We start from the raw sequence: 25,307 nt of genomic DNA on the forward strand, positions 1-25,307 counted from the left end.
CATGGGGGCGTTTCGGGCCGTACCTTATCGAACAGAGCGATGTACAGGGAGAAACCGAAGCGGTCACGCAGGTTGATCTTGTCCGCCAGGGCGTTGCAGAGCTCGAAGGCCGTGGTGGCGGAGTCCGCCAGCAACGTCTTGGTGGTGCCGTCCATGAATGTCACAGGCAGCATGATGGGCTTCTTGGACTTGGTCGCCTCAAGGAAACAAAAAATACAGAAACTTGCTAGTTATACTAACTAAACAATACTAGAAGCACGTTGGAGCAGCTCTGTTATGTCGATTTTGATTTATTCTGTTTGTAAACTTTACGACAGCACTGCGACTAACAATGATCTTATTAATGGATTACTGTATTGATTAATCAAATAAAAAATGGCCACATTCTGTAGATTTTTCATTTAAACACTTAAGCCTTTTTATCAAATATTAGAAATACATTAAAAGATGCAAATAAACTGATAACTTTTTAAATACAAAATAAACATTTTATTGTCTTAAATGCAATGGCAGCATTCATTAAGAAACTTCTGCAGTTTTAACTGTTAAAACTATGTCTTTAAAACTTGATTTTTTCTTTTAAAATCGCCTAATTCCTAGAAGACATACAGATTTTCCCAAATCCCAGAGGAGTTGAGAAGGAAGTTTCGTGCGGCTAAGTGAGACATGAAGGTCTGTACCTGGAGCTCCAGCCAGGACGGCGGCTGGGTTCGTGTGCGGTTCACAAACGTCCTCCTCAGCCTCTCTTCGCAGTACGGAGCGTAACCAGGAGGACCGTTCTTCAGAAAGGTCCGTAAATACTGACCACACAGCAGAAAAAACATCTTTAACAAACATACTGCTGGGAAGGGCAGATTTTCTTCTCTTTTTTTTATAATAGCACATTATTTTTCAATGTGATATGTGCCATTGGAAAAATAAAAGCAACTTTTTAAACTTATGTATTAACATACATTTTATTTTAAAAAATGCCTCCATTGGCGTTTTCTCAGGAAAACAAACAAGCAAGAGTTTTGTTTTCCTTCAAACACCTAAACTATAGTCCATATTTTTTACATTAAATATTGACTACAAAAATAAGCACCAGTAAAATGAGAATAAAATGATTTCCCCTTAAACATTCTTACTTTGACAAACTTCTCGGACGGAGCGAAGCAGCCGACACAGAGAGACAGGAGGATCCATCCCCGGGCGTGGCTGCTTTTGGACGGGTTCTGAGTGAGCTGTTTGCAGATCTGACAGTAGATCTCATCCCTGCAGCAGAGATGAATGAATAAAACACACACACATACACACACAGTATCTGACACGTCAGTCAGAACCGGTGGATCTCGTTTTCCTCCTGGTGTTTAAGAAGGATACTGGGGGATAATTATATATCATCCATACCTGCACCACCCAAACAACAGCTGGGCTTCAGTGCAAAACCAGTAGGTGTTTTTATTTTTACATTAAAAAAAGCCATTTTCTTGACTTAACAAGCCATATTCTAAGTTAAATATTCTAATTTAACTTAGAATATGAGAAGAAACATTGTCGATGTCTACCAAAGTGCAGCTGGATGTCAGTACCACCAAGGCTTTGGATCTGCTCTGCGAACCTGAGCGTTGGCCGTAAGATGCCGTTTCCGATGATGAAGTGGAGCTTCTCCAGGTTGGAGGTGGGTCGATCCTCCAGCATGCTGTTGCCCTGGAGGCCGTAGTCCACGCCCTCTGTCAGCCGCCTGGTGACCTACAGATGATAGAGGGAAAAACTTTTAGCTTTAAAGCTTTCAGATGAGGTAAATAAAGGAGTGAGACTTTTCCTGGAGGATAAATTGAGAAAATTAAGTATTAATACTGTAATTGTTTATTAATAGATTGTTAGATTAAAATGAGTTCCAATCGATTAACTATTAAAGCCCACTTAGACCTTCTTTTAGTGTTTCAGTTTGACTGCCGTCCAACAGAGGGCGCCACTGGTAAGTCAAGGGACTTTCCAGAACGGTGAAGAGAAACGGCCCAAACAGAGTCAAGTTTGGGATGCAAAATGCACTTTAAGTATGTTGATTTTTTTTAATTCAGCATATTATGAAACATTCCACTCCATGAAAAAGGAGTAAATTTCCACAAAAAAACTGAGATTAATCTCAGAATTTATTTTAGAAAAAAACTTGAAACTTTCTGAGTTTGAAAAGTCAAAAATTTACCAGAAAAAAAATTTCATTTTAAGATTAATCTAAAATATGTTGTTGAAAAACTAGGAATATTTTTGACTTTTGTAAATTTTCTGATTTTCAAAAGTTGAAAATGCTTGACTTTTGTAAGTAAGAATTTTTAGTGGAACGCTAAAATAACCATCAAGTTTGTAAGAAAATGGACACTTATCAATTAATCATTAGTCAATCAATAAGATCAGTTTTACATGAATTCAATCGATAACTTGCATCCATAACATAGAACCAAAACATTTTCTATGAAGGTTTCTGCAGATTTGACCCATAATGCCTTTGTTTTTACCACTGAATTAATCCTGATCCAGTCTGTAAACATGAACAAACCTCACCTCTTCTGTTATCTTAGATTTCCTCTTCAGAGTTAGAGACACCAGCTTATGTCTGACGCTGTTCCTCTTCTGAGAGTCGATGGAGCTGTTCTGTAGAGACAAATGTGGAAGTTTGAAAGTTTCCTCAGAAAATAAGCGATAAGACCCTGTGCAGCACCGCTTCACCTCTTCCTCCACCTGCAGCTCCTGCAGCTCCCTCTTGTAGGTCCTCTTGCCGAGGGTTTCGTAGATCTTGGTCATGACGGGGATCTTCTCACTGCCGTCGTTGATGACTATCTGGCATTTTGGTTCTGGCAGGTCGCCCATGAACCTCAACACGGTGATCCAAACGGCCAACGCAGCCTGGAAGACAATTTATCACATAAATCACAATTTATTTCTTCCACTAAACTTTCCATGAATGTTCTTGGATAAAGCACAATACATTATTTATCATGTTTTTCAGAGGTATTTTGTTTTGATTGCATATTTTTTAGTTTTATATTTGATGTATTCTGCTGTTTGCACCAGGGATAGTGACATCTACCACTTAGCTGTGATGCCCCTTCATCCTGGTTTCTAATAGCCAGAAAATATCAAATAAATATGATATATTGACCCTTTTGGGTCGGTCTAGATAAACCGTAAATTAAAAAAAAAAAGATTTTCCTAAGTGTTACATAATTTAAACAAGGAAAATGAGATTTTTCATTGCATTATATTCTATGATCAAATCAAACTTTATTTGATTCAATCTGTCTGTACAGCTGAATCTGTATGAATTTGATTTATTTATTACATGTTTTTCTATATAATTGGATACAACTTTTAACTGTTTATGTTGTGTCTCGAAATGACATCTTTTCTGAATTGGCTCAATACAAATAAAATTAATTAACAACATGCACACAATTTTCCATGCATGCCAAAACTATTTCTGTTCACATTTCTGCTCCACCCTGAACTGAAAACAAACATGGCCGCCCCCTACTGCATGTTTCTTTACTACAATCTGATCAGAAGCTGAAACTCACCAGCTGGTCTCCTTCGTCCTCGTGAAACAGCAGCGGTTGCTTCAGCGGTCGCCTGATGTAGGTGTGAGTGGAAAGACCCTGGAAGTAGGTGGCGGCGAACTTGGAGAACTTGTACTCGGACAGATCTTCCTCTTCCTCGTCAGGTAATGGCGGCGCTTCATTCAGCATCTCTTCTTCTGCTTCCTCGCCGCGAGGAGTTTGCTCCAAATCCTGAGGGAACACCGAAAAGTGGGATGTCACTTTCAGAACCTCGACACTAAGATTTACTGTCAGGATAAACAAACAAGGGAATTATTTTAATATGGAGAACATGTGAAACCCACAACCATTTTTGGTGTTATGGGTTTTATAGTTTGGTAGGGTATTACATGTATGCAATGATGTTTGATAATGGTAGTTTTTTTTACATTTTAGAGGATATTCTTAACTCAATTCTTCACTATTCTCAGGCTTTCTTTTCTTATCTTGACCTCTGCAGATGTGAGTTAGAAACAAGCTGTAATCGGATACAATGCATCAAATGGTTTTCATTGAGTTTAAATAAAGTTACAGGTTGCTCACAACCGCCAAATCCGTCTACGTGACTGATGAAAGTGTTTTTATGATGCTTCAGGTACATTTCTTTGTATTTGAATGATCTTATCTAACTTTCACCAAAGCCTATACGTAAGACGGCATTTTAGGTCCACTGTGTGTAGATAAAGAAAAAAAACAGAACAAATTTTTGACAAAAAAAAACTTCATTGCAAATTTTCGATTTGGAGCTCAGAAATTTCCTGATCTTTTCTTGAAAAAATCTCTAAGACTAATCGTACAAATTCTGTATTTTTTATTGCAAATGTTTTACTTTTGGAGCTCAGAAATTTCCTTGCTATTTCTGGAAAATTAATATGGAAATTTCTGAGTTTTCTGGCAGAAATTCAATCAAACCATGAACACATACTTCAAACCCAGCCGGCGCCTGTCCGTCCTGGTTCGGGAGCGGTCCGGAGTCCCCGAGGAAACCAAACATCCGGTCCACCATGTCAGAGTGGTCGACAGGCTGCTCCTTCTCCCTCTCCATCTGATCAAGCAGCTCCTTCTTCCTGCGCGCCTCTTCCTTCTCCTCCCTGTCCCGCTCCTCCTGCTGCTGGGCCAACTGGAAGAGACGCTCCTGGTGCTTCCTCTCGGCCTCCGCCTTGGCCCGCCGGACCGTCATCTGGTTCCGGAGCTGCTCCTCCTCGGCCAGGCGCTGCCGCTCGGCTTCCAGGCGCCGCTGATGCTTTAAGATGAGAAAGCAGAAGAACACGGTTCACAGTCGAAGACGTTAAAACTGCAGTTGTTTCCTGACTTATTCAAAACCCAAAGAAAAAGTTGGGTTAGTGAGCATCTTATTGTTTCAGTTCACATTAAAAAGCCCTCCCTATTTTTTGCTGATTTTGCTCTACTTATTTTTCCTTTTATTATAAATAATAAATTATAACAATATTATTAATAATAATAATAACCGTAATAATAAAAACATGTAGAATATACAAGATTAAATAGACCTGTGACTAGCATATTTAAGGCCAACTTAGTTTTTAAGACATTTAAGGAGGTGCAACACACTGAGTAGTAATTATTATCGGTATTACAAATAACAATAAATATAAAATTTTTTGTATAATTTATAGCCACTTTTTATTTATATTCATAAAAATGTTGTAGGACAAAAATGATAATTTCTTTATATTCTGAAATTTTACAGAACAGAACTACAAATCTTTAAAACATAAGAAGAAACGATGTAATAAAAAAAAAGATTTATAGACATGTTACTTTTTTCCCCCTAAAAAACAAATAGACAAAAAAAACAACAAAATAAAATTAAAACTTGTTTGTAGAAATAATTGTGAGTTTTACTGCAGGATGAATTATGTTGATTTATGAAGTCCAGCGTAGTTGATTCAACTCATGACTTTTATTTTGGTGAAATCTAGTGGAGATGAGTCTGAGCAGCTCTGAGATGGATAAATGCTGCCTGGAATCCACAGTAGTTAAATTGAAAAACAGTGAATACACATCAAAATACTAAACCTTTAATCTTTTCATTTTCAAAGACACTTTTATTTGTTTAACAAAACACAAACAGAACACAGCAGAATCATTTAAGGCCCACAGGTAATAATAGGTCTACTTTCTGACATTAGGTTTCCAAGGGCAACACACGAGGATGAGGAAGCAAAAAAGATACGCCCACAATAAATCAATATAAAAACAAAAAATACAAAGCAAGTCAGAACATAAAAATAATAATAGTCATAATAACAATGATGTGAAACGAATGCTGCTCCAGCTTCTTTTGAATGAACACCATTGTTTTCATTCATTAAGCAGAGCCAGCCAGAGGCATCAGCAAACTGAGCCACTTATTAAGACTCCAGGCCAGCAGAGGGCACTCAAGAACCTTCGCTTGTATTCATGTTTATCAAGAATAAGCCAATTTATACAACTGCTCCATTGTTTTTTTTTAAAAAAGCAGATTTAAACAAATTCATAATGAATTAGTTTACATCATAACATAAATTAATTTAAGATTAAAAATAAATAAGGGAGTAGCATGTAAATAGAGTCCAATATTTAGTTTGCAAAGTTAAAAAGGTTTGATTATTTTAGTAAATCAACCAAAAACATTCCTTGCACTTCTCATAACCACTGAACATTTGAGGATAAAAATATTGTATTTATGCCAATTTGCAGACATGTTGCTGTTAGAAAATTATATCAGGTTTTGCTCCTGTTCCTCAACCTCTAAACACAATTGAGAGAGCATCTCTGTCAGATGTGACTCAATAAAATGACAGTGAAATGTATAAACACAAAACATCTGAGAGACATGATGCTTTAGTTTTTAGTCTAATAAACCTGTCAACATCATCAAATGCATGTTTAAGTCTGAAAATGTTAATTATTTTCTTTGTAGTAGGACATAATTTTAAATAATCTATTTGTTATTACTAAACTAGGAGGCAAATAAGATAATTAATTCAATCGATGGTCGGTGGCTCAGAAAGGACTGAGCTTTTCACATCTTGATGTTAGAAGTATTTTTCAGCTACAGATGAATCCTTTGCAACAAATGATCAAGTGTACACTATGGCATTTTAAGTATTTCAAATACTGTATGAAATAGGCTGGTTAAATGAAAAATCTGCACATTGTGCAAATTATTTCTTATTATATTACCAGATTAATCGTAGTAATAATCAATGACAAAAATAATTGTTAGTTGCAGCCTTACTATTGTTTAAACCACTTTATTGATCTAATTTTAATAACATTACATATGGAGCAGTATTTCCTATAGAAATAAAACCTCTATGTCTTATAGTACTAAGGTGATTTTTTTTTTTAATTCAGGTTTTCAAGACACAATTTTAACAGTTAAAACTGGATTCATTTATAAAAAATATTTGGCAAATGAGTAAATTATAAGTTACAAAACATAAATGTCTGTACTGTAGCACCTGTTCTGGTCATTCCCGCAACAGAAACAATGATGGCTGGATAGAAGAAGAAGAAGAAACGGGGAATGTTCAATGTTCAATAGAACATTGAAAGAAAAAATGACCAGGAAGCGTTTGATGCTATTTGGCTGATATGTAAAGGGAATGATAGCTTTCACACAGGCCTCTGCTCCATCCTGGTGTAGTTCTGTTATAAATATATAGAAATATTAAAAGATTTTTTAACAGGCACTCCCTCACAACCAGTCTCCGTGTCTTTCTGGCAGGTCAATGAGGTGTAGGTAGCAGTAGTAAATGTAGTAACCATTTACCTCGGCCCTGAGCCTCTGGCAGAGGCGTCTGGCTATCATGCCTCTGGTGTAGGCCTGGAGGGTCAACACGGCTCGGAGGCGTCTCCAGAAGGTCTGCCGGATGAGGAAGCCCCGGCAGCGGGCTTGGATGAGGGTGATGCGGCAGCGAGTGATCCGGTAGCTTCTGTAGTACTTCCTGGACCTGCAGACCGCCTGAAGGCGAATGAAGCCTGACTTCATCTGACGGAGAAACATTTATTCCAAAAGTCAAGTTTTTCCCAGGAAAGTTTTCAGGATTGGTCTATGGGCTGTACAAAATATGTTTGCTACGTTTTTTTGTATAAAATCATTCTTAGATGATGAAATTTCAGCTTTTTAAGCACTGTTTTTAGTAGCAGAAGAACCTCAAATGAAAGTACAAAAGTGTACAAAATGTGAATTTTTCATAGTACACTCCCTTTAAGAATCAAGATTTTATTGTCATCATTCCTTAAGCTTTTAAGAGAAAACATCTGTTTTAGCATCTGAAAAAAACTCCACACAAAACGCTCCAAGAATCAGAACGACTCACAATTTGGTAATTCTTCCTGCTCCTATACCCCCTCCAGACCTTCTGAATACAAACCACAGCGCTCCTGAGTCTGCGAAAGTTTGACCTGTCAAAGAAACAGAAAATACACATTAAACCACAACTCCATCAGGCAAAATCAATTCTTTGAAGTTCAATAAGTAGTTTATACATTCATAGATATTTTAGCCATACATATATTTTCATATATAGCCATCTATAAGTTAATACACAAGGCTCAGCTGTTGGTCCCCTTTTTTAAGTTTGTATGTAAATGATCTGCTTTATTCATGGCCTGCTGTAGGATTAAAGATGCTGAAGACATGGTTTTATTCTATTTAGCAAAGATGTTTCAACTGTTTCAATGCACCTTTCTTTGTTTATGGAGTCAGTTGCTGCATGGTTTGAAAACTCACGCCTCAAGCTGATAAAACGGCTTTGATTTGGTTTTCTTCAAACCCAATATTAGACTTATAATAATGTTTTAAATAAAAATATCAAGCTCAAAAAAATAACTTGTAGTAGTTATTGTAAACTCCTCACCTGCATGCTTCATGCCACAGATTGGGCGACTGCCACAAGCTGGCAGCAAATAGTTTAAGAAGCATTAAAAGCAATTTCATCAAATATTAGCCTTTAAGGTGGTTTTACTTTAAAAGGATCAGCTCAGTTTGAAGAAAAAGGAAAATGAAAGCAAATGTTGTGAAGAGAAGAAATTTAAAAAACGTATTTCTCAAAACACACAGCTTCCATGATTTCTCCACTAACCTGGCTTTCAATCCACGCACAGATTTCTGGATGAGAATGACTTTATCAGTGATGGCTTTATCTCTCTCGATCTCCAGCTGCATGTCGTGGTGGTCCTGACAGGAAAACACAAAAAGAGAAGTAAGAAAAAAATACTTTACCACGACTTCACAGAATAACTCAGGTGGCTCGACCAATTTTTAATGGGAATGATAAGATTAGTTTATGTTTACCTGCAGAGGAGTCTGACTGTCTAAATGCTCTGGGTGGTTTTCACGATTTCATCTTGATTTTCTTTACTCCAATTATGGGAACAAATTAATCTGCCCTTTTTTAGGTCAAATTTATCTAACAGAAAAACACTACTTTCTAATTCTTCTGTTGTTTATGGTGGCTTTAAAATATACATATATACATTTCACATTTCCTGTGTTAAACAACAAAAACCTAATAAAAACTTTACAGAATAAAGGCCCACGAAACAGAATTCAGACTACAAACGTAAAATCAAACGTTTGGCTTTGCTAAAATTATTTTTCTGCCTCACAAAATCATTCGTAATGCACTTGAAATTAACTTCAAGTAGATAAAGTTAAACTTTCTCCACTAAAACAAACTCTAATCAACACTGCTGATCACAGAGAGAAGCAGACAAATTTCAGGAAGTCTTTATGTTGTCAAAACTTCAAGGTTTCAATCAGAACATTTTCCTCAGAATGTTGATTTTGAACCTACTACTTGTAAAGCTATCAACAACAACAAATCTGAAAAATCTTCAAAAAGTAATTGTTCTTTTGCTTACAGCTAAGAAGCTAAATAAACAACATAGATGGATTTATGATAGACCATAAAAAACAGTTTCTTGCAACACATTGGAAATCAGAAAAAATGATCTACATTAGAGCTCACTGAACTCTAATCCATCACAGTATTTCATCAGTTTAAACTCATAACAACCTTTAAAAAAATCTTTGTTTTTCCTATCTGCCAGTCTTCCTGTTTTCCCAGCCGGGCTGAGACTATCTGCTGACAGGTTCCCTTCAGGTCATCCTGAATGGAAAAAAAAGTAATTAAGTACTCAAAAGTGAGGAATAGCAGAAAAAGAAAATATTCAAATGGTCAGAAATATCCAAGAAGGTCTGCATTAGTGAAATGTTTTAATAAAATCAGGACAAGTTACAGTTTAAGAAAACACCGTTTGTTCGTTTTTACAAAAACAAAAAAACCCCAAAAAGATTTCATTTCACTATTGATGTCAATATCAAAATAAAATCTATTAAAAATGCTTTAATTCTCTGCAAACAGAAGAATATCGATATAACCGTGTCCACAGAAATGTGATAAAAAAGAGAATATGATAAAAACCAAAGAGATCGTGCTGTTTACCTGTATGTGAGCAGGTTTGATTCCAGGCATCAGGACTCGATATCGATCCACAAATTCAGCAAAGCTGTATCTGATGGGATAACCTGCTCTCCTGATCCGGATCGTCTCCATCATGCCGGAGTAGCGCAGCTGGCGAATACACAGCTCTCTGTCAAATAACTGAGGAAAATAACGCAGAAGCACATGACTCATCATTATCAACGAAAAAAAATACTAATACAGGATAAAAATGTTGCAAGTTCTGATTGATTTTGTCACTAATAATTAACACCAGGGAAGATTTATTTGTATTTGGCCAAAAATGGAGACAGGAGATGCTGCAAGTCTAGTTTTGATATGTATTTTCAAACATAACATGAGACAGGATTTGAATTTAATTGTGCCAAAGCAGCGAAAACGGGTATAACACCACATTTAAAAATTCATATTTAGTTGTTATAATTGTGTTATTTTTAAGGTTTTCAGTTGAATTTTTGTATTAGAGCTCAGAGTGAAGTTAGCTGTTGCTACACTAGGCTAACAAGCTGCATTCTGAAAGATTACATCGGCATTTATTAATTGTGTTGAGATTTTAAAAAGGTTTCTCCTCCTAATAACTCTGACAATCACATTTTTTCCTTCCATCTTTATGCCACATCTTACTCTTCTAAAATCTCAGAACAGAGAATCAATATTATAATTTTTTACAGTTTTTACAATGAAAATATGTTATATACGTCCTTTACAGGGTTCATTGTGCTCACCACAGTGAGTTTGATCCTTACTTAGCTTAACCTGGCAGGAGGGATCTCTTTGTTTGTGGAAGACTGCATAGCAGTCACTGGTTAGAGACTCTTACCAGTGGTTTCTTGAACTCGTTGGGTTTTATGCAGCGAACGAAGAACGGCTGACACACACTGAGCGTCCTCATCAGCATCTCCAGGGAACGTTTGAACTGGCTGCTCAGAGTTGGAGAACGCTTTCTTGTTTCAACACCCTAAAAATACATTGTAAAACAAACAAACTGGTAAAACAAAACAAAATAAATAACTAATAAAAAGGAAGAAAAATACTGCAAACCACAAATTAGTTAACAATATCGTAATAGTAAAAATGCTTAAAAGAAAATCAACTAAAGGAAAATTAAAAGTATGATTGAATCTGACTCAAAATGTAGAAGGGATTGTCAAAACGTGCAGCAAGGACTTCAACTCATACAGTAAAATCTTCCATCCCTAAAACAGGGTTGAAAAGACGGCCATGGAGAATGGTTGAACACTGTTTGTCCCAATAACAGCTGAAACTTTCTGAATGAAACATGCAGTTCTGTGAAATCTCCCCTTATTTTGACCAAACTTTCTAAATCTTTTTACTAAATAATTGTAGATCAGCTGACCAGCAAACTTACCCATATTTCCACTGATAATTTCATTATTTTTTTATTGTAAAGATAACCAATTTATTAAATTTCATATATTTATCAGGAAATTCACCACATTAACATTGTTTACAATGCACAACACAGGACAGGGGGCACATGTTGCTGCAGCACAAAGAAAGGAAAAATCTTCTCAATATGTCTGTTAAATGTTTTCAAAGCTGCCATTTCTACAAACCTCACATGAGTTTTCCTTCAAGCTGCCCCACTTACATTCCATTAGTCAGTGTAACATTATAAACATGTCCGTGTGCATGAAGATGCACATGATATTCTGGCCAAAACTGCACACAAAATAATTTTTCTGAAAAAGAGTATTTACTCCCTCTGGAAGATTTTGAGACTTACAGCATAAGGAAATATTTTATCCTTGACACTGATACAACTTTTAATATATACATATAATTAAGTGGTTTATAAAAGTTGCTGTTTCATGCAATAAGCCATATTCCTGCGGAGAAAAGGACTAATGAGTGGAGTGGGAGGCTGCTAGTCACGCTGCTGGACTTTGGATGAAGTTAAGCAAACACAGACACCAAAGTTTGTCAATGTTACCTTGGGAGCGGAGGTGCTGGGCTGCTGATAGCCACAAAGAAACTGATGTTTAAAAAGTAAAAACACAGAGGAGACAGAAGAGTGAGAGGAGGTGTGAGGTGAAGCGCTGCACCACCCGTCATCACCTTGAACGACAACAGAAAGGAAACGGGCATTACCATAGCAACATCGGCCTGGAAGATCTGCTTGATGAACTTGTTCTTGGACGAGTGGACGAGCTGGATGATGTCGGTATGGAGGCTGTCGCGGTTTTTCTCCAGAAATCCTGGAGGATGAATGAAATGGGAAACACTGAGAGGGTTTGGTTGACTCATTCGGATTGAACAAAAGCTTGACACACAAACAATCTTGACAAAAGGTTAAATCTGTAAACTTTGTGCAGATTTTCTGATAAATATGCTAGAAATGCATCATTTTTTTCCGAGTAACTTCTGTTCTTTTTTTATTATTGTACAATTCAGATTGTTTTCTATAAGCAGGTTCATAGTTTTTAGGTCTTAGTTTATAGATTAACTAAATTATCTCTATTTTTCAACAAACCATCATGTCTTGAACTTTATTCTGAATTAACTCAAAAAAGTGCATGATAGCATTAGGTGGTGCATTTAAAGAAAATAGTTTTGATCAGATTTGTAGGTCTTTATATATGTATAAAGACAGTTTGGATGTAAATAGTAGGAATTCTGATGGATTATGAGACAGATTAATTTAATATAATTAAACATAAAGACCATAAATTAGAAGATTAATCTCTGATTGGGGTGAACGAACCTCTGGACTCATAATGCACCACCCCAGCAAAGTGTTGGATGCCAAACTGGGTTTCGTAGCTGTTTTTCGGAGGGATGTAGTTGGTGTTGAGTTTGTGCTGTGAGTTGAGCTTATACAACATCGTAGCATCAGTTCCCTGACAAAAAATGGACAAGAAACTGTTTTACACCACACACAACTTTGCAGAATAAAACTGTGTTTGATCCTTCGAGTCGTACCTTTGGGAACTTGCTCTCTTCATCGATGAGGGAGATGATGTTCATGGGTTTGTTGGCGATCATGTCCAGCGCCTCCTGGTTGTCTGTGAACTCGATGTGCTGCCAGTTGATGTCCTCCAGGTTGTACTCCTCCTGCTCCAGCTTGAAAACGTGGCGAACAAAGAACTGCTGCAGGTTCTCGTTGGCAAAGTTGATGCACAGCTGCTCAAAGCTGCACAAGCGGTCGGACAATTCAGAAAAAAATCACCTTAAAAGAAGTTTAACCAACAAAAAGAAATGGATTCATCACCTGTTGACGATAAAATTCTCAAAGCCGAAGATGTCCAGAAGTCCGATGGACCTTCTGATGACACTACTCTCGCAGGAAGGAGGTCGGTAAATGGCTGCGTTGATTTTATCTACTATCCAGACAAACAGCCTGCCGTAGATCCCCTGCATGATAAAGCATAAAGTCAGCAAACCTGCATTACTTTAGCTGCGAGAACACAAACCTGTCTGGAGACAGACTGGAGGACTGATCTGAGGGGACTCCCCTCCATCAATAGAGTTACTACTCTGACAAAAAATACACATCCTGCAAACACTTGCACTTATTCCATTATTTAATTCAGGTGTGATGAGGCAGAGTGCTTTAGATAGATGTAAATAGGTACTGGAGAATCACACAACAAACATCTTTAGATATCTACCTATAAAATCATTTGAAAACCATTTTGTTCTTCTGCTTCATAATTATACACTTTTTTGTGTTTGTCATACAAAATCTCAACAAAAGCATTTATGTTTATGGTTGTAGCTTGACAAAATGTAAAAAGGTTAAATATGAATATGAGATTGTGTGGGTGTGGAGTCCTTTGAAAACATCACAAAGCTTTTCCAAGAAAGCTTTTAAATGTGACATTTGAGCCTCAAAGTAATAAAAAAGTTTGTCCTAGAACAGATCATTTTGGCCCCAAGCTGATTGCCTGATAACTTCTGGTTTTAGCTGCTTTACAGTCCTTGACTGTTTATAAAAAATCTCTGCAAAAGGAGAAACCACACATCAGCGTGCATGCAAAATGCTACATTTCTCATTTGTTTACAGAAACTACAGCACATACATAATGGCACAAACATTTGGACCTGCCTTTTGAAAATAGGGGATTGGCTTACAGTCCAGTAGCAAATCACAGACAGTTGTTTACTGATGAAAAAAGCAAAAGCCAAAACAAAATACTGTAATAATTTTTAATATTTTTTATGACTGAAACATACTGAAAGCTATAGGTCAGAAACCACTTTGCGCACATATTTTGTGAGTTTTTGTTGATGAGGCTTACATTGATTGGAGTCAATGTAAGAATAAAACATCCAACCATCACCTCTAGGAAGGAGCTCACAGCAACACAACTCTGTGTTTGGATTTAAGCAGCTCTTTAAAGCATAAATAATAAATACCTTGACAAAGGCGTCCCTGACATCCAGACCTTGTTCCACGCTGAGAGGCGTGGTGACGCTTTCACCCCGGGTGATGAGGGTTCGAGTGGTCAAACACACCATCACGTCCTTCGGCTCCACCTACAGTACAAAACCACGCAAAATGTGCTGCTTTTTCTATAACGGATGGGCTCTTTGTTATCTGTGCTGTGAAGGCTGACATTCAGATAAAAGGGAAATGTTTGCTGTCAGACCACACAATCCAATTAAACTGAAAAATATATAATTGAGTTTAGATCCGTCTGTAATCAGATACTATTGGATTGATTATACAATTATGGACCACAAAGAGATATATTTGTGTAAAGTGCCATGAAAGAGCCTTTGTTGTGAATCAGTTATATAACCTATTAATAAAGGTCTAAAAAGGCTATAAAATAGAAGTTACAGTCAGAAATGAAGTTCTGAATGCTAAATTCTACATTTTTCTACTTTAAACTGAAAAAATGTCCAAACAAACCTCCATGAGTGAAGCAGCAGTCACTAGGTCAGGAGATCTCACAACCACACAGGCGTCCAGATTGTCGTACGTACGAGCTGCAGGTAACGAGGATACGGTTGAAGAACCTCCACACCTCCACAAGCAGTAATGACTCTGAGGTGTTCACATACCCTCAAACCGAAGGTTGCCCATGTGTAAGATGGCCGCCAGCAGCTTCGAAATCTCCACGTTCTCTGTCTCGCTGAACATGAGCACCTTCATGGCCGACAGGATGCTGGAATAATCAGCCAGGTCATCGCGGCCATCACATTCAGTACAGTTACCCTGGAAACAGCGAGGACAGGGACGCTTTTACAGTTCTTGGTCAGAGCAGTGTCATTATTGAGCAACCTAATCTTCGGAGTGAATCAACCACGCTACGCAAAGTGAATTTTGTTAGATGTTGATGCTACATATGGCTGTAATAAACAGGAAGTAGAGGTTGCCAGCTAGCATGAACCACACTTCTCAGAAAGTCCTTTCTTCCAGGCCCAAGGTGTGGACTTGGGCCTGGAAGTCCAAGGTGTGGACTTTGTGGAGGTGTGGAGTTTTTGCCTCTGTGGATGGGAATGTTTGCAACATCAGAACTTATTCAGTCAATTTGTTTCCATCTTTAGCTCATTAACTTTTTCAGAAAAGCTGAAAACTACCTCAAGCTTTGCAAAATTGAGGAATTATTTAAAATTTGCGATTTTCCAAAAACCTTTTCTAATGTGATACTTCAAAATACACATAAAAAATGCTGATGGAGATGCAACTAATGTCAATGTTGGCCTAGAGACTTGATACAGTTGCTGCAGTTCTGTCAGGAAATGACAACAAAATAATTGACTTACCACTACTTTTCTGTTTGAAAGGAGAATTCAACACTTAACTAAACCTACACCTTATCTCAATGAAATGACATATATCACTTCATGACTGAAGGTTAAGAAAAGTTATTTCAAAAATGGTATTCTAGTAATTTGTTAATCTTAACTGAACTAAAGACGAAAAGGTTTTGTCTGGTTTAATATCAAACAGTGTAAAAATGGCTGAGTTGTTTTATATGTGTAAATAACAGTCAATTTTACCGCAGTGAGGTAGCAGTAATCCCTGGCCAGGCCCAAACCCAGCTTAGCCTTCATCTCCGGACCCATTCCTTTCAACATGCAGTAAAAAATGTGGTAGTTCCTCTCATCGGCTGCCTGAAGGAGAGAAAAACAAATCAGCATTCATGTTAGTTTTCACTCTGCTCTGTTAGAATCACATTTTTTAGATCAATTCAGAGAATATGTAGATGTCTGCAACACCTCCAGCATAAATCAGTTTTAGATATATTTTTTATTTAACTATATTTTCCTGAAAATATTTCCTCTGTTTAAAGAAGATTCCAGTAGTACAGAGGAACATATCAGATCAGAATACAATTTCATTTCAGCTAAAACTGTTCTGGAGTAAATCTGAACAGAACGTGGGATCATCTGACCTGTCGACACACTCGAGATTTCTCCAGCAGGTACTGCTCTATCTTGGCCCCTTCGATGGCGCCCCGTTTGTTGAAGTGGATGTCTATATACTTCCCAAAGCGACTGGAGTTGTCGTTACGGATTGTCTTGGCATTTCCAAAAGCTGAACAGTTAAACAAATCAGACCAGGAGGTGATGAAGAAAACATAGAAGGGTGCAATAATTTCTTCCTGCTTGTTTATACAGTGGACAAACATAAACTGTGTGGATGGTGATTGAGGCTGACCTTCCAGGATGGGCGTGGCCTCCAAGACCTGCTGCTCTATCCAGGAATGCTGACCGCTGATGGCCGCCAGGAACTGCAGAATCAGCTTTGTGCTCTCAGTTTTCCCGGCTCCAGATTCACCACTGTCATACAAAACCAAATCAAAATATTAAAAAATAAATAAATTTAAAAAAAAGAAGGGAGTGAGTCAAAAACTTTTGCACTGTTTAGGGAACAAAGTCATACCTGATGATGCAGCACTGGTCCTTGTTGTTCCTCTGCATGTTGAAGTAGCAGTTGTCTGCAATGGCGAATATGTGCGGCGGCATCTCTCCGATCTTCCTGTTGGTGTAGAGGCGGATCTGATCCGGAGTGTAGATGGGAAGCAGCTGATAGGGATTCACCGCCACCAGGATCGAGCCGGTGTACGTCTGGGAGGGAGTACAGAAAAAATAAAGTAAAATAAAAACTTACAAGATCTAGATCTACAAAAAAAGTATGTTTAGAGAATGTTTTCATCATGTTTTTAGCATCTTCTTATTTCTTCGAGATTTTGACATCTGAGTTTACACTTTATTAAAATTAGCTTACGCTAATGCTAATTTCGTTACAGCTGAAAAATCAACTCATGGTGGTGCAAAAACTTAGAATTGAAAAACTAGATTTTCTTTTCAATTATCGTGTTTCCATTAAGCAAATTTATTTCTGTAATTTCAATTTGCGCAATTATATGGTCGATGGAAGCATAGCTAGTGTTGCAGAAGTCTATGAAAATGCAAATGTTTTTGTTGTGAACTTGACATGTCACTAACGTAGATGACGTGTTCGTTGTAGCGGATGAGCAGGTTGCGGAGAATGCCGGCTTCGTTGAGGTCGCCCAGGCGGATCATGTCCTCGACACCGTGGATGGACGTCGGGTGCATCGGCTTGATGTTGGTGGCATTCTGGGGGAAAATCCAGTGTTCCTGCACAGGGAAGGGAAAATAGGGAATAAATACGTTGGTTTTTTTTATAGATTATTCAGATCATCAATTTTTTACTGTGTTTAATTGTTATTAATTCATATATAGAATTTTGAACTAGTAGAATGAGCCGACTAGGTCTCACAGATTTGTCCTCCTGCTGGGTCGAGGACTCACCCGGCCTTCATCATCCAGAACCTGGATCTGTCCAGAGTCGCAGAGTTTCACCACAGCTCCAACGGGGACGACAAACTCCCGGCCTGTCTTAAGGTCCAACCACACGTAGTCCCCCTGCATCAGGAAGAACAAGGCATGTATGTTAAGATTTTAGGCCACAGGAGAAAAAAACATAAGAATAATTACTATTAAAACTAAAAAAGTGTTCTGAAAAATATGTTTGCCACACTCTCTGGGGAATGTGCCTTAAGTGTGGCACAGAAAAGTGTTTATACTCCTTTCACAGGTGTCTGGAACTATCAGATGTCTTCCAGTTTGTGCCAAACGCAGCCAAGTTGGATGATTCTGTGGTGAATTACATCCATAAAACTGCTCTAACTTCATGTTTTGGTTTCTGTAACGATAATTTCACTTTAAAAAAAATTAAACAAAATGTATCCAATTAATATTCAGAAATAGAAGAGAGGCTTTAATTAGCTGTATTTTGACAAGTAACATTCAACAAAGTTGGACAAGTTGAAAGAACACGAAAACTAAAAGCACAGAATCAGTCAGTTACATGAGAAAACCTTGGCTGTACGTACACATAAATGTACATACTGTTCATTTTAATATTTACACAATATTTATTTATGAAACCACCATGTTGAAATTTATCCACTCTAGCACTCAGTTTCAGAGTTGATAAATCTGGTCTCCTAAAACACTGGATCAAATGATAAATGAACATCTTAGGAGGAGATATTTTTTGTTAAAAAATACAGCTGTCAATCATCTTAATGTAACAGTATAATATTGAGGGAATAAATCCACATAATTACAAGTAAAATTTCAATCTGAAGCCCAAAGAAGAACACTGAGGACACCTAGTGTCTGAAGGTGGAGGTGAATCCAGAGAAAAACATTTTAAAAATCAGCTTCATGTGGGTTTGTTGTCACGTAACCTGTTGTTTCTGTTTGGATCTGCAGGTTGAATAACCAGGAAGTATCAGAATTACCTAATTTTTCTGCTGCCAGCTGACTGAATGGGAGGATTTAGTTTGAAAAAGGCTTAACTTCAGGCCAAATGGGTCACGATGGAACATTAGGAAGAGGCGTAACAGAGTTTAATTTTAGAACAAACAGAGGATTTAACCAATTTCTAGTGAAATTTAGAAAGAAACGATCATCTGGTCTGTTTCACAGCTAAATTTATCCTTGCAAACTTAGGTAAATTTGAAAACAGGGAAATAATCCATTAATAGTTGATGCACATTTGTAACACGGCATCTTCACGTTTCAGCAAATCAAATTTAAGGCTCTTTAAGACCTTTTTAATGTCACTTTAAATGCATATCGCCTGCTAGCTAGCTCTCTTTACACATAATGCTACTAGCATTGTAACGGTTCGGCGTTTGGGTCACTAGCAGTCAGGATTTTGTCCAGCATTATATAGTGAATTACAAATGTTATGAGGATAATTTGTGATAATTATGTTTTATTGACTGGCTGTTAAGTTGGACGGAACTAAAACCTGTACAAATATGAGCTAAGTCTGATTCGTCTGTTTAAAATCCACTTAGTGGATGTACTTGGTGTACTGGAGTCCAATACAAATTTCTGCATGTTTAAGTTCAGCTGAATATAATTAATTCCTGGTGATGTTATCAGGTCTTCACCTCTGCTTCAATATTATATGTTTAATATGCATAAAATCTGCATATTTCCATGACAACCGAAAGAGGAAATAAGGCTTTTCAGCCCTACACTCAGGATGTCAGTAATTTATGGGCTTTTTAAAGCTTATTTTAATGTAACCAAGTGGGACTTTTTAGAAGTAAGAAAAATAATTTTAGAATTACTGACGTCATTAAGATACAATGTTAGAGATGTGGATGAATGTGGAAAATTATTTATTCTACAGAAAATAAGCAACTGTGATCTTAAGTTTATTTTTTCTTCTGAGACTTGGGAACATGGCAACAAGTGTATTTTTTCTTCTCCACTCATTTTTTTTGCAGTATGTTCCATTAAATTCTATTTAAACCATTAAATCCCACTAAATGTTTTTTTTTTTCTCTAAGACACCAGAACAGTTTGGTAGATTTGCATAAAGTAAAAAACATTCAGAAAAATTTCTCTGTGATGGGGAGAGAAAATTCTGAAGTCTTTTTCAATCTGATCCTTACACTGTAAAACATTGGAAGGTGGTTTAACTTGAAAATTAAAGTCCATCTCCTGCCTTGAAAAGCCAATTTAAGTCCACAAGAAAATTGTTTTGGTTTTAACTCAGAAATTAAAGCTCAAAACGTTGACTTCACAACAAAAGACAAGTTGTCTAAACATTGTTTTTAAGAACATTAATCTTCAATTGTCAGTTTTAACTTAATGCTGCAATTTGAACCAAATAATTATTTCACAATATGCAAAAAAAAAAATGCCCTTACCAAATTAAAGAGCACACATTCTCTATTATTCTTACTCACAAAATCAATTTAAAATAACTACTCATTCTACTTTTGAATAATCTAAATTATTGGTTCAAATTGCATGAACAAAATTTCTGATCTGACCTTGAATTTTATTTAACATCATGATGAATTGTGCTCAGAAACATTTAGTGTGAAGAAGACATTATCCTCCAACTGCGCAAACTGTCCGTTGCATTAAAATAAACATTTGCCTTAATAACACACAAGAGTCAGAACAATGTAACACACTTTCATCTCACTACCGGCGCAACACAGGATACAAAAACATGCCACTAAGCACACTGGGAAATAGTTCCCACTCCTGACCAGAAGATATAACTAAATGCAGCTCAAATGTTGTAATTGATTTCTGATAATTAAGATTTTAAACAGACTTTCTCTAGTTGTGTTTCTACTGGGAACCCTAACCTCTAATTGAACAATTTAATGTTTTGAAGATAAATTTGCTTAACGGAAAAGCGTCAATTTCGTAAAAACTCTTTATGCTAGGATGAGGTGGTTTTTCAGCTGTATCATAATTGATTTATTTGGCAAAACTACAATGGAAACACATTTTTTGTATTAACAACTGGTGGTTGCCACAAAGAAAAAGAAGACAGGAAAAGGTACTAGAATGATGTTTTTTAATGACTTGTTGCGTGAACAAACTTATTCACGTGTGATTTTCATATTCAATGGAAATACCGCAATTGCAAAATATTGTTTTTCCAACATTAATGGAATATCTTCAAAGGTTTTCAGACATTTATAATGGAAACGCAGCTATAGTCACTGTTATGAATGGGTGACACAAATGTTTAACATTTTAAAGTAAGGAAATAAATAGTTATATATCCCTCTTTATGATGTCTAAAATTGTAAAAATGGATACGAACAAAGCAGAAAAATGCTACAGGTTAGGTGAATAAATGAAAAAGTGAACTCCATGCAGATAGCTATCAAACTCATATAAACAGCAGAATATGTAACTCTGGGTAACAGTTTCTTACATAATATGTCCTCTCAAAGTTGCTTATCCTCACATTAATCTGTTAAACTGGTCTGTTTTTCATTTATACTCTTTTTTGCAGCACAGGTGAATAAATGTGGCCGTTTGTTAAGTTAAACTGATAAGACATCAAGAGAACAGCGGCCAGCGGTAGAAATACAACAGAAGAAACAAAAGCATGCAACATGGACCAATGAGCTCGTTCCTACCTGCTGCAGAATGACCATGGTTCAGGTCTGAGTTTCCCTGAGGACATCAGAAGTCACCGTGTGAGGGAGACCTTCAAAGATAAACAACAAAAAATATCTCAAACAACTTAGACAACATATTTAAAGCAATGCTGCACTGCCTGCACTCCTTTAAATGGCCTCATCTCCTTGCTATTGTTGGTAACAAGTCAACAAATGTTCCCTATAATCCCTTAGTGTCTTGATGAACAGCTGTCCAGAGTTATTGAAGGTATTCAAAACCTTTTCTGTGGATTTTGACTTATTTTCCACTTACTTTTACCTCAACATGATGGATCAACGCACATGTGCTTAAGATCTAAGAAAAAATTCACATTTAGAATAGAATAAGAGGAGGATGAAGCCAAAAAATGATGTGAAGGAAATAAACAGAACCTGAAAATGTTTTCATTTAGAAGCAGGAAATAAAAGGAAAACAACCTGACAATGCCTCAGTCTATATGCCATGTTCTCCGCTAATAATCACTGAAAAGTGATCAAAGCCTAAGCAAAGTTATAATACGTTAAATATAACTCAAACTAATGAAAACTTTGTTAACAAGTGAACTCCGTTCTGTGTCTTCAGAGATTTTTGCGTCGTTCCCTTCGGTGATTCTTGGTGCAGCGCCACCACAGGTGAGGAGGGGAACATGTTTTCCAAAGGGGTTGGATTGTTTGACACAGCGCAGTGTGAAAGCGAACCGCACCAGCTGAAAGTTTAACAAACCGCGTCTACTGGACTATCAGGTGTGAAAACTGGAACCAACATTCAAACTGGAACTGACTGGGCTGCTCCAAAACATTATCACTACTTCCAGTATGACGAAACAAGTTGAATTTTTTTTTTATATAATTAATAAAACCTTATTATTTTAATTATCAAAATGTTCATTTTTGACTCTACATATTTTTTTATGTTATCATGTTTTAGTTAGATTTTAAAACAAACTAATCGAGCATTTTCTCAAGTCTCAATCTTATTTTTACACATTCATGGGAGTACAAGACCTTTATCTGATCCTCAGACTTCAGGATTTCTTTGGTGATCTCTGTCATTTTTTTAGATTTATTTTCAACAAAGCAAAGTGCCAATTCGATCACCAAAATAAAGTGAACAGACTTGGATAGTGGTGAGATTAGGCCTTTAGGTTTTGAAGCCTTTCAACGCTTTTATGATTAATAGGTCAGATTGAAATGGCTTATTAAACAATAAAACCTCTGAAAATGTTCAGCCTGAAAAGCAGATCAAGTTGGGTGAAAGAGGTTCAGAAAGCGTTTAATGCTGAGAGAAGTATGGCCGCGCATGGCCGCTACCAGCTGCACGGCTCAACTGGAAACAACAAACCAGTACGGGAGACTGTTAAAGGCTTACTCAGATTCCTGGGGCTAATCCTATGGTTTAAGCACCAGCAACAGTTGTTGCAGCTATGACTGCTGAATCACTTAATGCCCCCCCGCTGAGTCGTCCTTCCTTTGTTCCCTTTGTTTGCAATAACGCTGAAGTGGCATATGGCCAAATGCCCCAAAGTAAACTTAAATAACTAAATAGATACAAGCACTATCCTATCACCTTCTGCAGTATGATGACTTCAGTTTCTGTGTTTGCGACACTAGTCAGCAGGAAAATTCAAGTTTGGAGCTGGAATAAAATAATATGATAGTTTTAAGAATCTCCTAAATCAAACCGTATTTGGAGCAACTGGTGAAATTAATCTGAGAAAACAGATTTCCACTAAACTTTAAGTATCAAGGAAACACTTTTCCAGCATTTTAAGGTAAGTTTTAAAACTTTTAAAGTGCTGCACTTTGGAGATAAAAACAACAAAAATCAACTAAAAACGACAGTTCAATGTTATATGTTATTAATAATTTAATGTGGTAGTATTACATGCTCTACAGAATGGAAAAAGATACATTAAAATATAAAAAATATTTTGTTTTGAAATGTCTCTCACACACCTTATGCACCTAACTGATCCAAGGGCTGCCACCTTATCGTGGTGGAGGGGTTTGAGTGTCCCAATGATCCTAGGAGCTATGCTGTCTGGGGCTTCATGCCCCTGGTAGGGTCACCCAAGGCAGACAGGTCCTAGGTGAGGGACCAGACAAAGAGCAGCCCGAAGACCCCAATGATGAAGGAAAACTTTGGACTTGGTGTTCCCTCGCCCGGACGCGGGTCACCGGGGCCCCACTCTGGAGCCAGGCCTGGAGGGGGGGCACGATGGCGAGCGTCTGGTGGCCGGGCTTTTACCCATGGAGCCCGGCCGGGCTCAGCCCGAAGAGGAAACATGGGCCCCCCCTCCCATGGGCCCACCACCCGTGGGAGGGGCCAAAGGGGTCGGGTGCAGTGTGGGATGGGTGGCAGCGGAGGGAGGGGACCCTGGCGGTCCGATCCTCGGTTGCAGAAACTGGCTCTTGGGACGTGGAATGTCACCTCTCTGGTGGGGAAGGAGCCGGAGCTAGTGCGTGAGGTCGAGAGGTTCCGGCTAGAAATAGTCGGTCTCACCTCGACGCACGGCTCTGGTTCTGGAACCAGTCTCCTTGAGAGGGGCTGGACATACTTCCACTCTGGAGTTGCCCAAGGTGAGAGGCGTCGGGCAGGAGTGGGCATACTTGTTGCTCCCCATCTCGGCGCCTGTACGTTGGGGTTTACCCCGGTGAACGAGAGGGTAGCATCCCTCCGCCTACGGGTGGGGGGACGGGTTCTGACTGTCGTTTGTGCTTACGGGCCGAACGACAGTTCAGATTACCCACCCTTTTTGGAGTCCTTAGAGGGGGTACTGGAGAGTGCTCCTCCTGGGGACTCCCTTGTTCTGCTGGGGGACTTCAACGCTCACGTGGGCAATGACAGTGAGACCTGGAGGGGCGTGGTTGGGAGGAACGGCCCGCCCGACCTGAACTCGAGCGGTGTTCTGTTGCTGGACTTCTGTGCTCGCCATGGATTGTCCATAACGAACACCATGTTCAAGCATAAGGGTGTCCATATGTGCACTTGGCACCAGGACACCCTAGGCCGCAGTTCGATGATCGACTTTGTCATCGTTTCATCGGATCTGCGGCCGTATGTCTTGGACACTCGGGTGAAGAGAGGTGCGGAGCTGTCCACTGACCACTACCTGGTGGTGAGTTGGCTCCGGTGGTGGGGGCGAAAGCCGGTCAGACCTGGCAGGCCCAAACGTGTTGTGAGGGTCTGCTGGGAACGTCTGGCGGAATCCCCTGTGAGACGGAGCTTTAACTCCCATCTCCGGCAAAACTTCGAACACGTCCCGGGGGAGGTGGGGGACATGGAGTCTGAGTGGACCGTGTTCCGTGCCTCCATTGTCGAGGCGGCCGATCGGAGCTGTGGCCGCAAGGTTGTCGGTGCCTGTCGCGGCGGCAACCCTCGAACCCGCTGGTGGACACCTTCGGTGAGGGATGCCGTCAGGCTGAAGAAGGAGTCCTATCGGGCCTTTTTGGCCTGTGGGACTCCGGAAGCAGCTGATGGGTACCGGCGGGCGAAGCGGCATGCGGCTCGGGCGGTTGCTGAGGCAAAAACTCGGGCGTGGGAGGAGTTTGGAGAGGCCATGGAGAAAGACTTCCGTACGGCTTCGAGGCGATTCTGGTCCACCATCCGGCGTCTCAGGGGGGGGAAGCGGTGCAGCACCAACACTGTTTATAGTGGGGATGGTGTGCTGCTGACCTCTACTCGGGACGTTGTGGGCCGGTGGGCAGAGTACTTCGAAGACCTCCTCAATCCCACCAACATGCCTTCCACTGAGGAAGCGGAGCCTGGGGACTCTGGGTTGGGCTCTCCAATCTCTGGGGGCGAGGTCGCC

The 25,307-nt window shown here is 38.7% G+C and overlaps 1 protein-coding gene across 2 annotated transcripts in view; it reads right to left on the reverse strand.

Moving 5' to 3' along the window:
* Positions 1-25,307, reverse strand: part of myo7ab (myosin VIIAb) — a 42,460-nt gene that overhangs the window by 10,980 nt on the left and 6,173 nt on the right. Inside the window, exons 3-31 of one of the 2 annotated variants that reach the window (XM_032576497.1) lie at positions 21,475-21,545; positions 17,807-17,920; positions 17,480-17,632; positions 16,914-17,098; positions 16,689-16,810; positions 16,423-16,565; positions 16,028-16,141; positions 15,086-15,239; positions 14,934-15,010; positions 14,435-14,554; positions 13,287-13,429; positions 12,998-13,208; positions 12,780-12,915; positions 12,167-12,273; positions 12,009-12,050; positions 10,875-11,012; positions 10,037-10,195; positions 9,608-9,700; positions 8,672-8,766; positions 7,907-7,991; positions 7,357-7,575; positions 4,501-4,818; positions 3,558-3,767; positions 2,710-2,886; positions 2,545-2,634; positions 1,601-1,731; positions 1,128-1,254; positions 681-800; positions 24-197 (exon numbers count right to left, since the gene is read on the reverse strand). In XM_032576497.1, the coding sequence (XP_032432388.1) occupies positions 24-197; positions 681-800; positions 1,128-1,254; positions 1,601-1,731; positions 2,545-2,634; positions 2,710-2,886; positions 3,558-3,767; positions 4,501-4,818; positions 7,357-7,575; positions 7,907-7,991; positions 8,672-8,766; positions 9,608-9,700; positions 10,037-10,195; positions 10,875-11,012; positions 12,009-12,050; positions 12,167-12,273; positions 12,780-12,915; positions 12,998-13,208; positions 13,287-13,429; positions 14,435-14,554; positions 14,934-15,010; positions 15,086-15,239; positions 16,028-16,141; positions 16,423-16,565; positions 16,689-16,810; positions 16,914-17,098; positions 17,480-17,632; positions 17,807-17,920; positions 21,475-21,492 (3,975 nt within the window). In that variant the 5' untranslated portion in view covers positions 21,493-21,545. The remainder of the gene's footprint in view (positions 1-23; positions 198-680; positions 801-1,127; positions 1,255-1,600; positions 1,732-2,544; positions 2,635-2,709; positions 2,887-3,557; positions 3,768-4,500; positions 4,819-7,356; positions 7,576-7,906; positions 7,992-8,671; positions 8,767-9,607; positions 9,701-10,036; positions 10,196-10,874; positions 11,013-12,008; positions 12,051-12,166; positions 12,274-12,779; positions 12,916-12,997; positions 13,209-13,286; positions 13,430-14,434; positions 14,555-14,933; positions 15,011-15,085; positions 15,240-16,027; positions 16,142-16,422; positions 16,566-16,688; positions 16,811-16,913; positions 17,099-17,479; positions 17,633-17,806; positions 17,921-21,474; positions 21,546-25,307) is intronic. The other variant, XM_032576499.1, reaches the window with a different exon arrangement.

The sequence above is a fragment of the Xiphophorus hellerii genome, chromosome 11 (assembly GCF_003331165.1).
Source record: "Xiphophorus hellerii strain 12219 chromosome 11, Xiphophorus_hellerii-4.1, whole genome shotgun sequence".
NCBI lineage: Eukaryota > Metazoa > Chordata > Actinopteri > Cyprinodontiformes > Poeciliidae > Xiphophorus > Xiphophorus hellerii.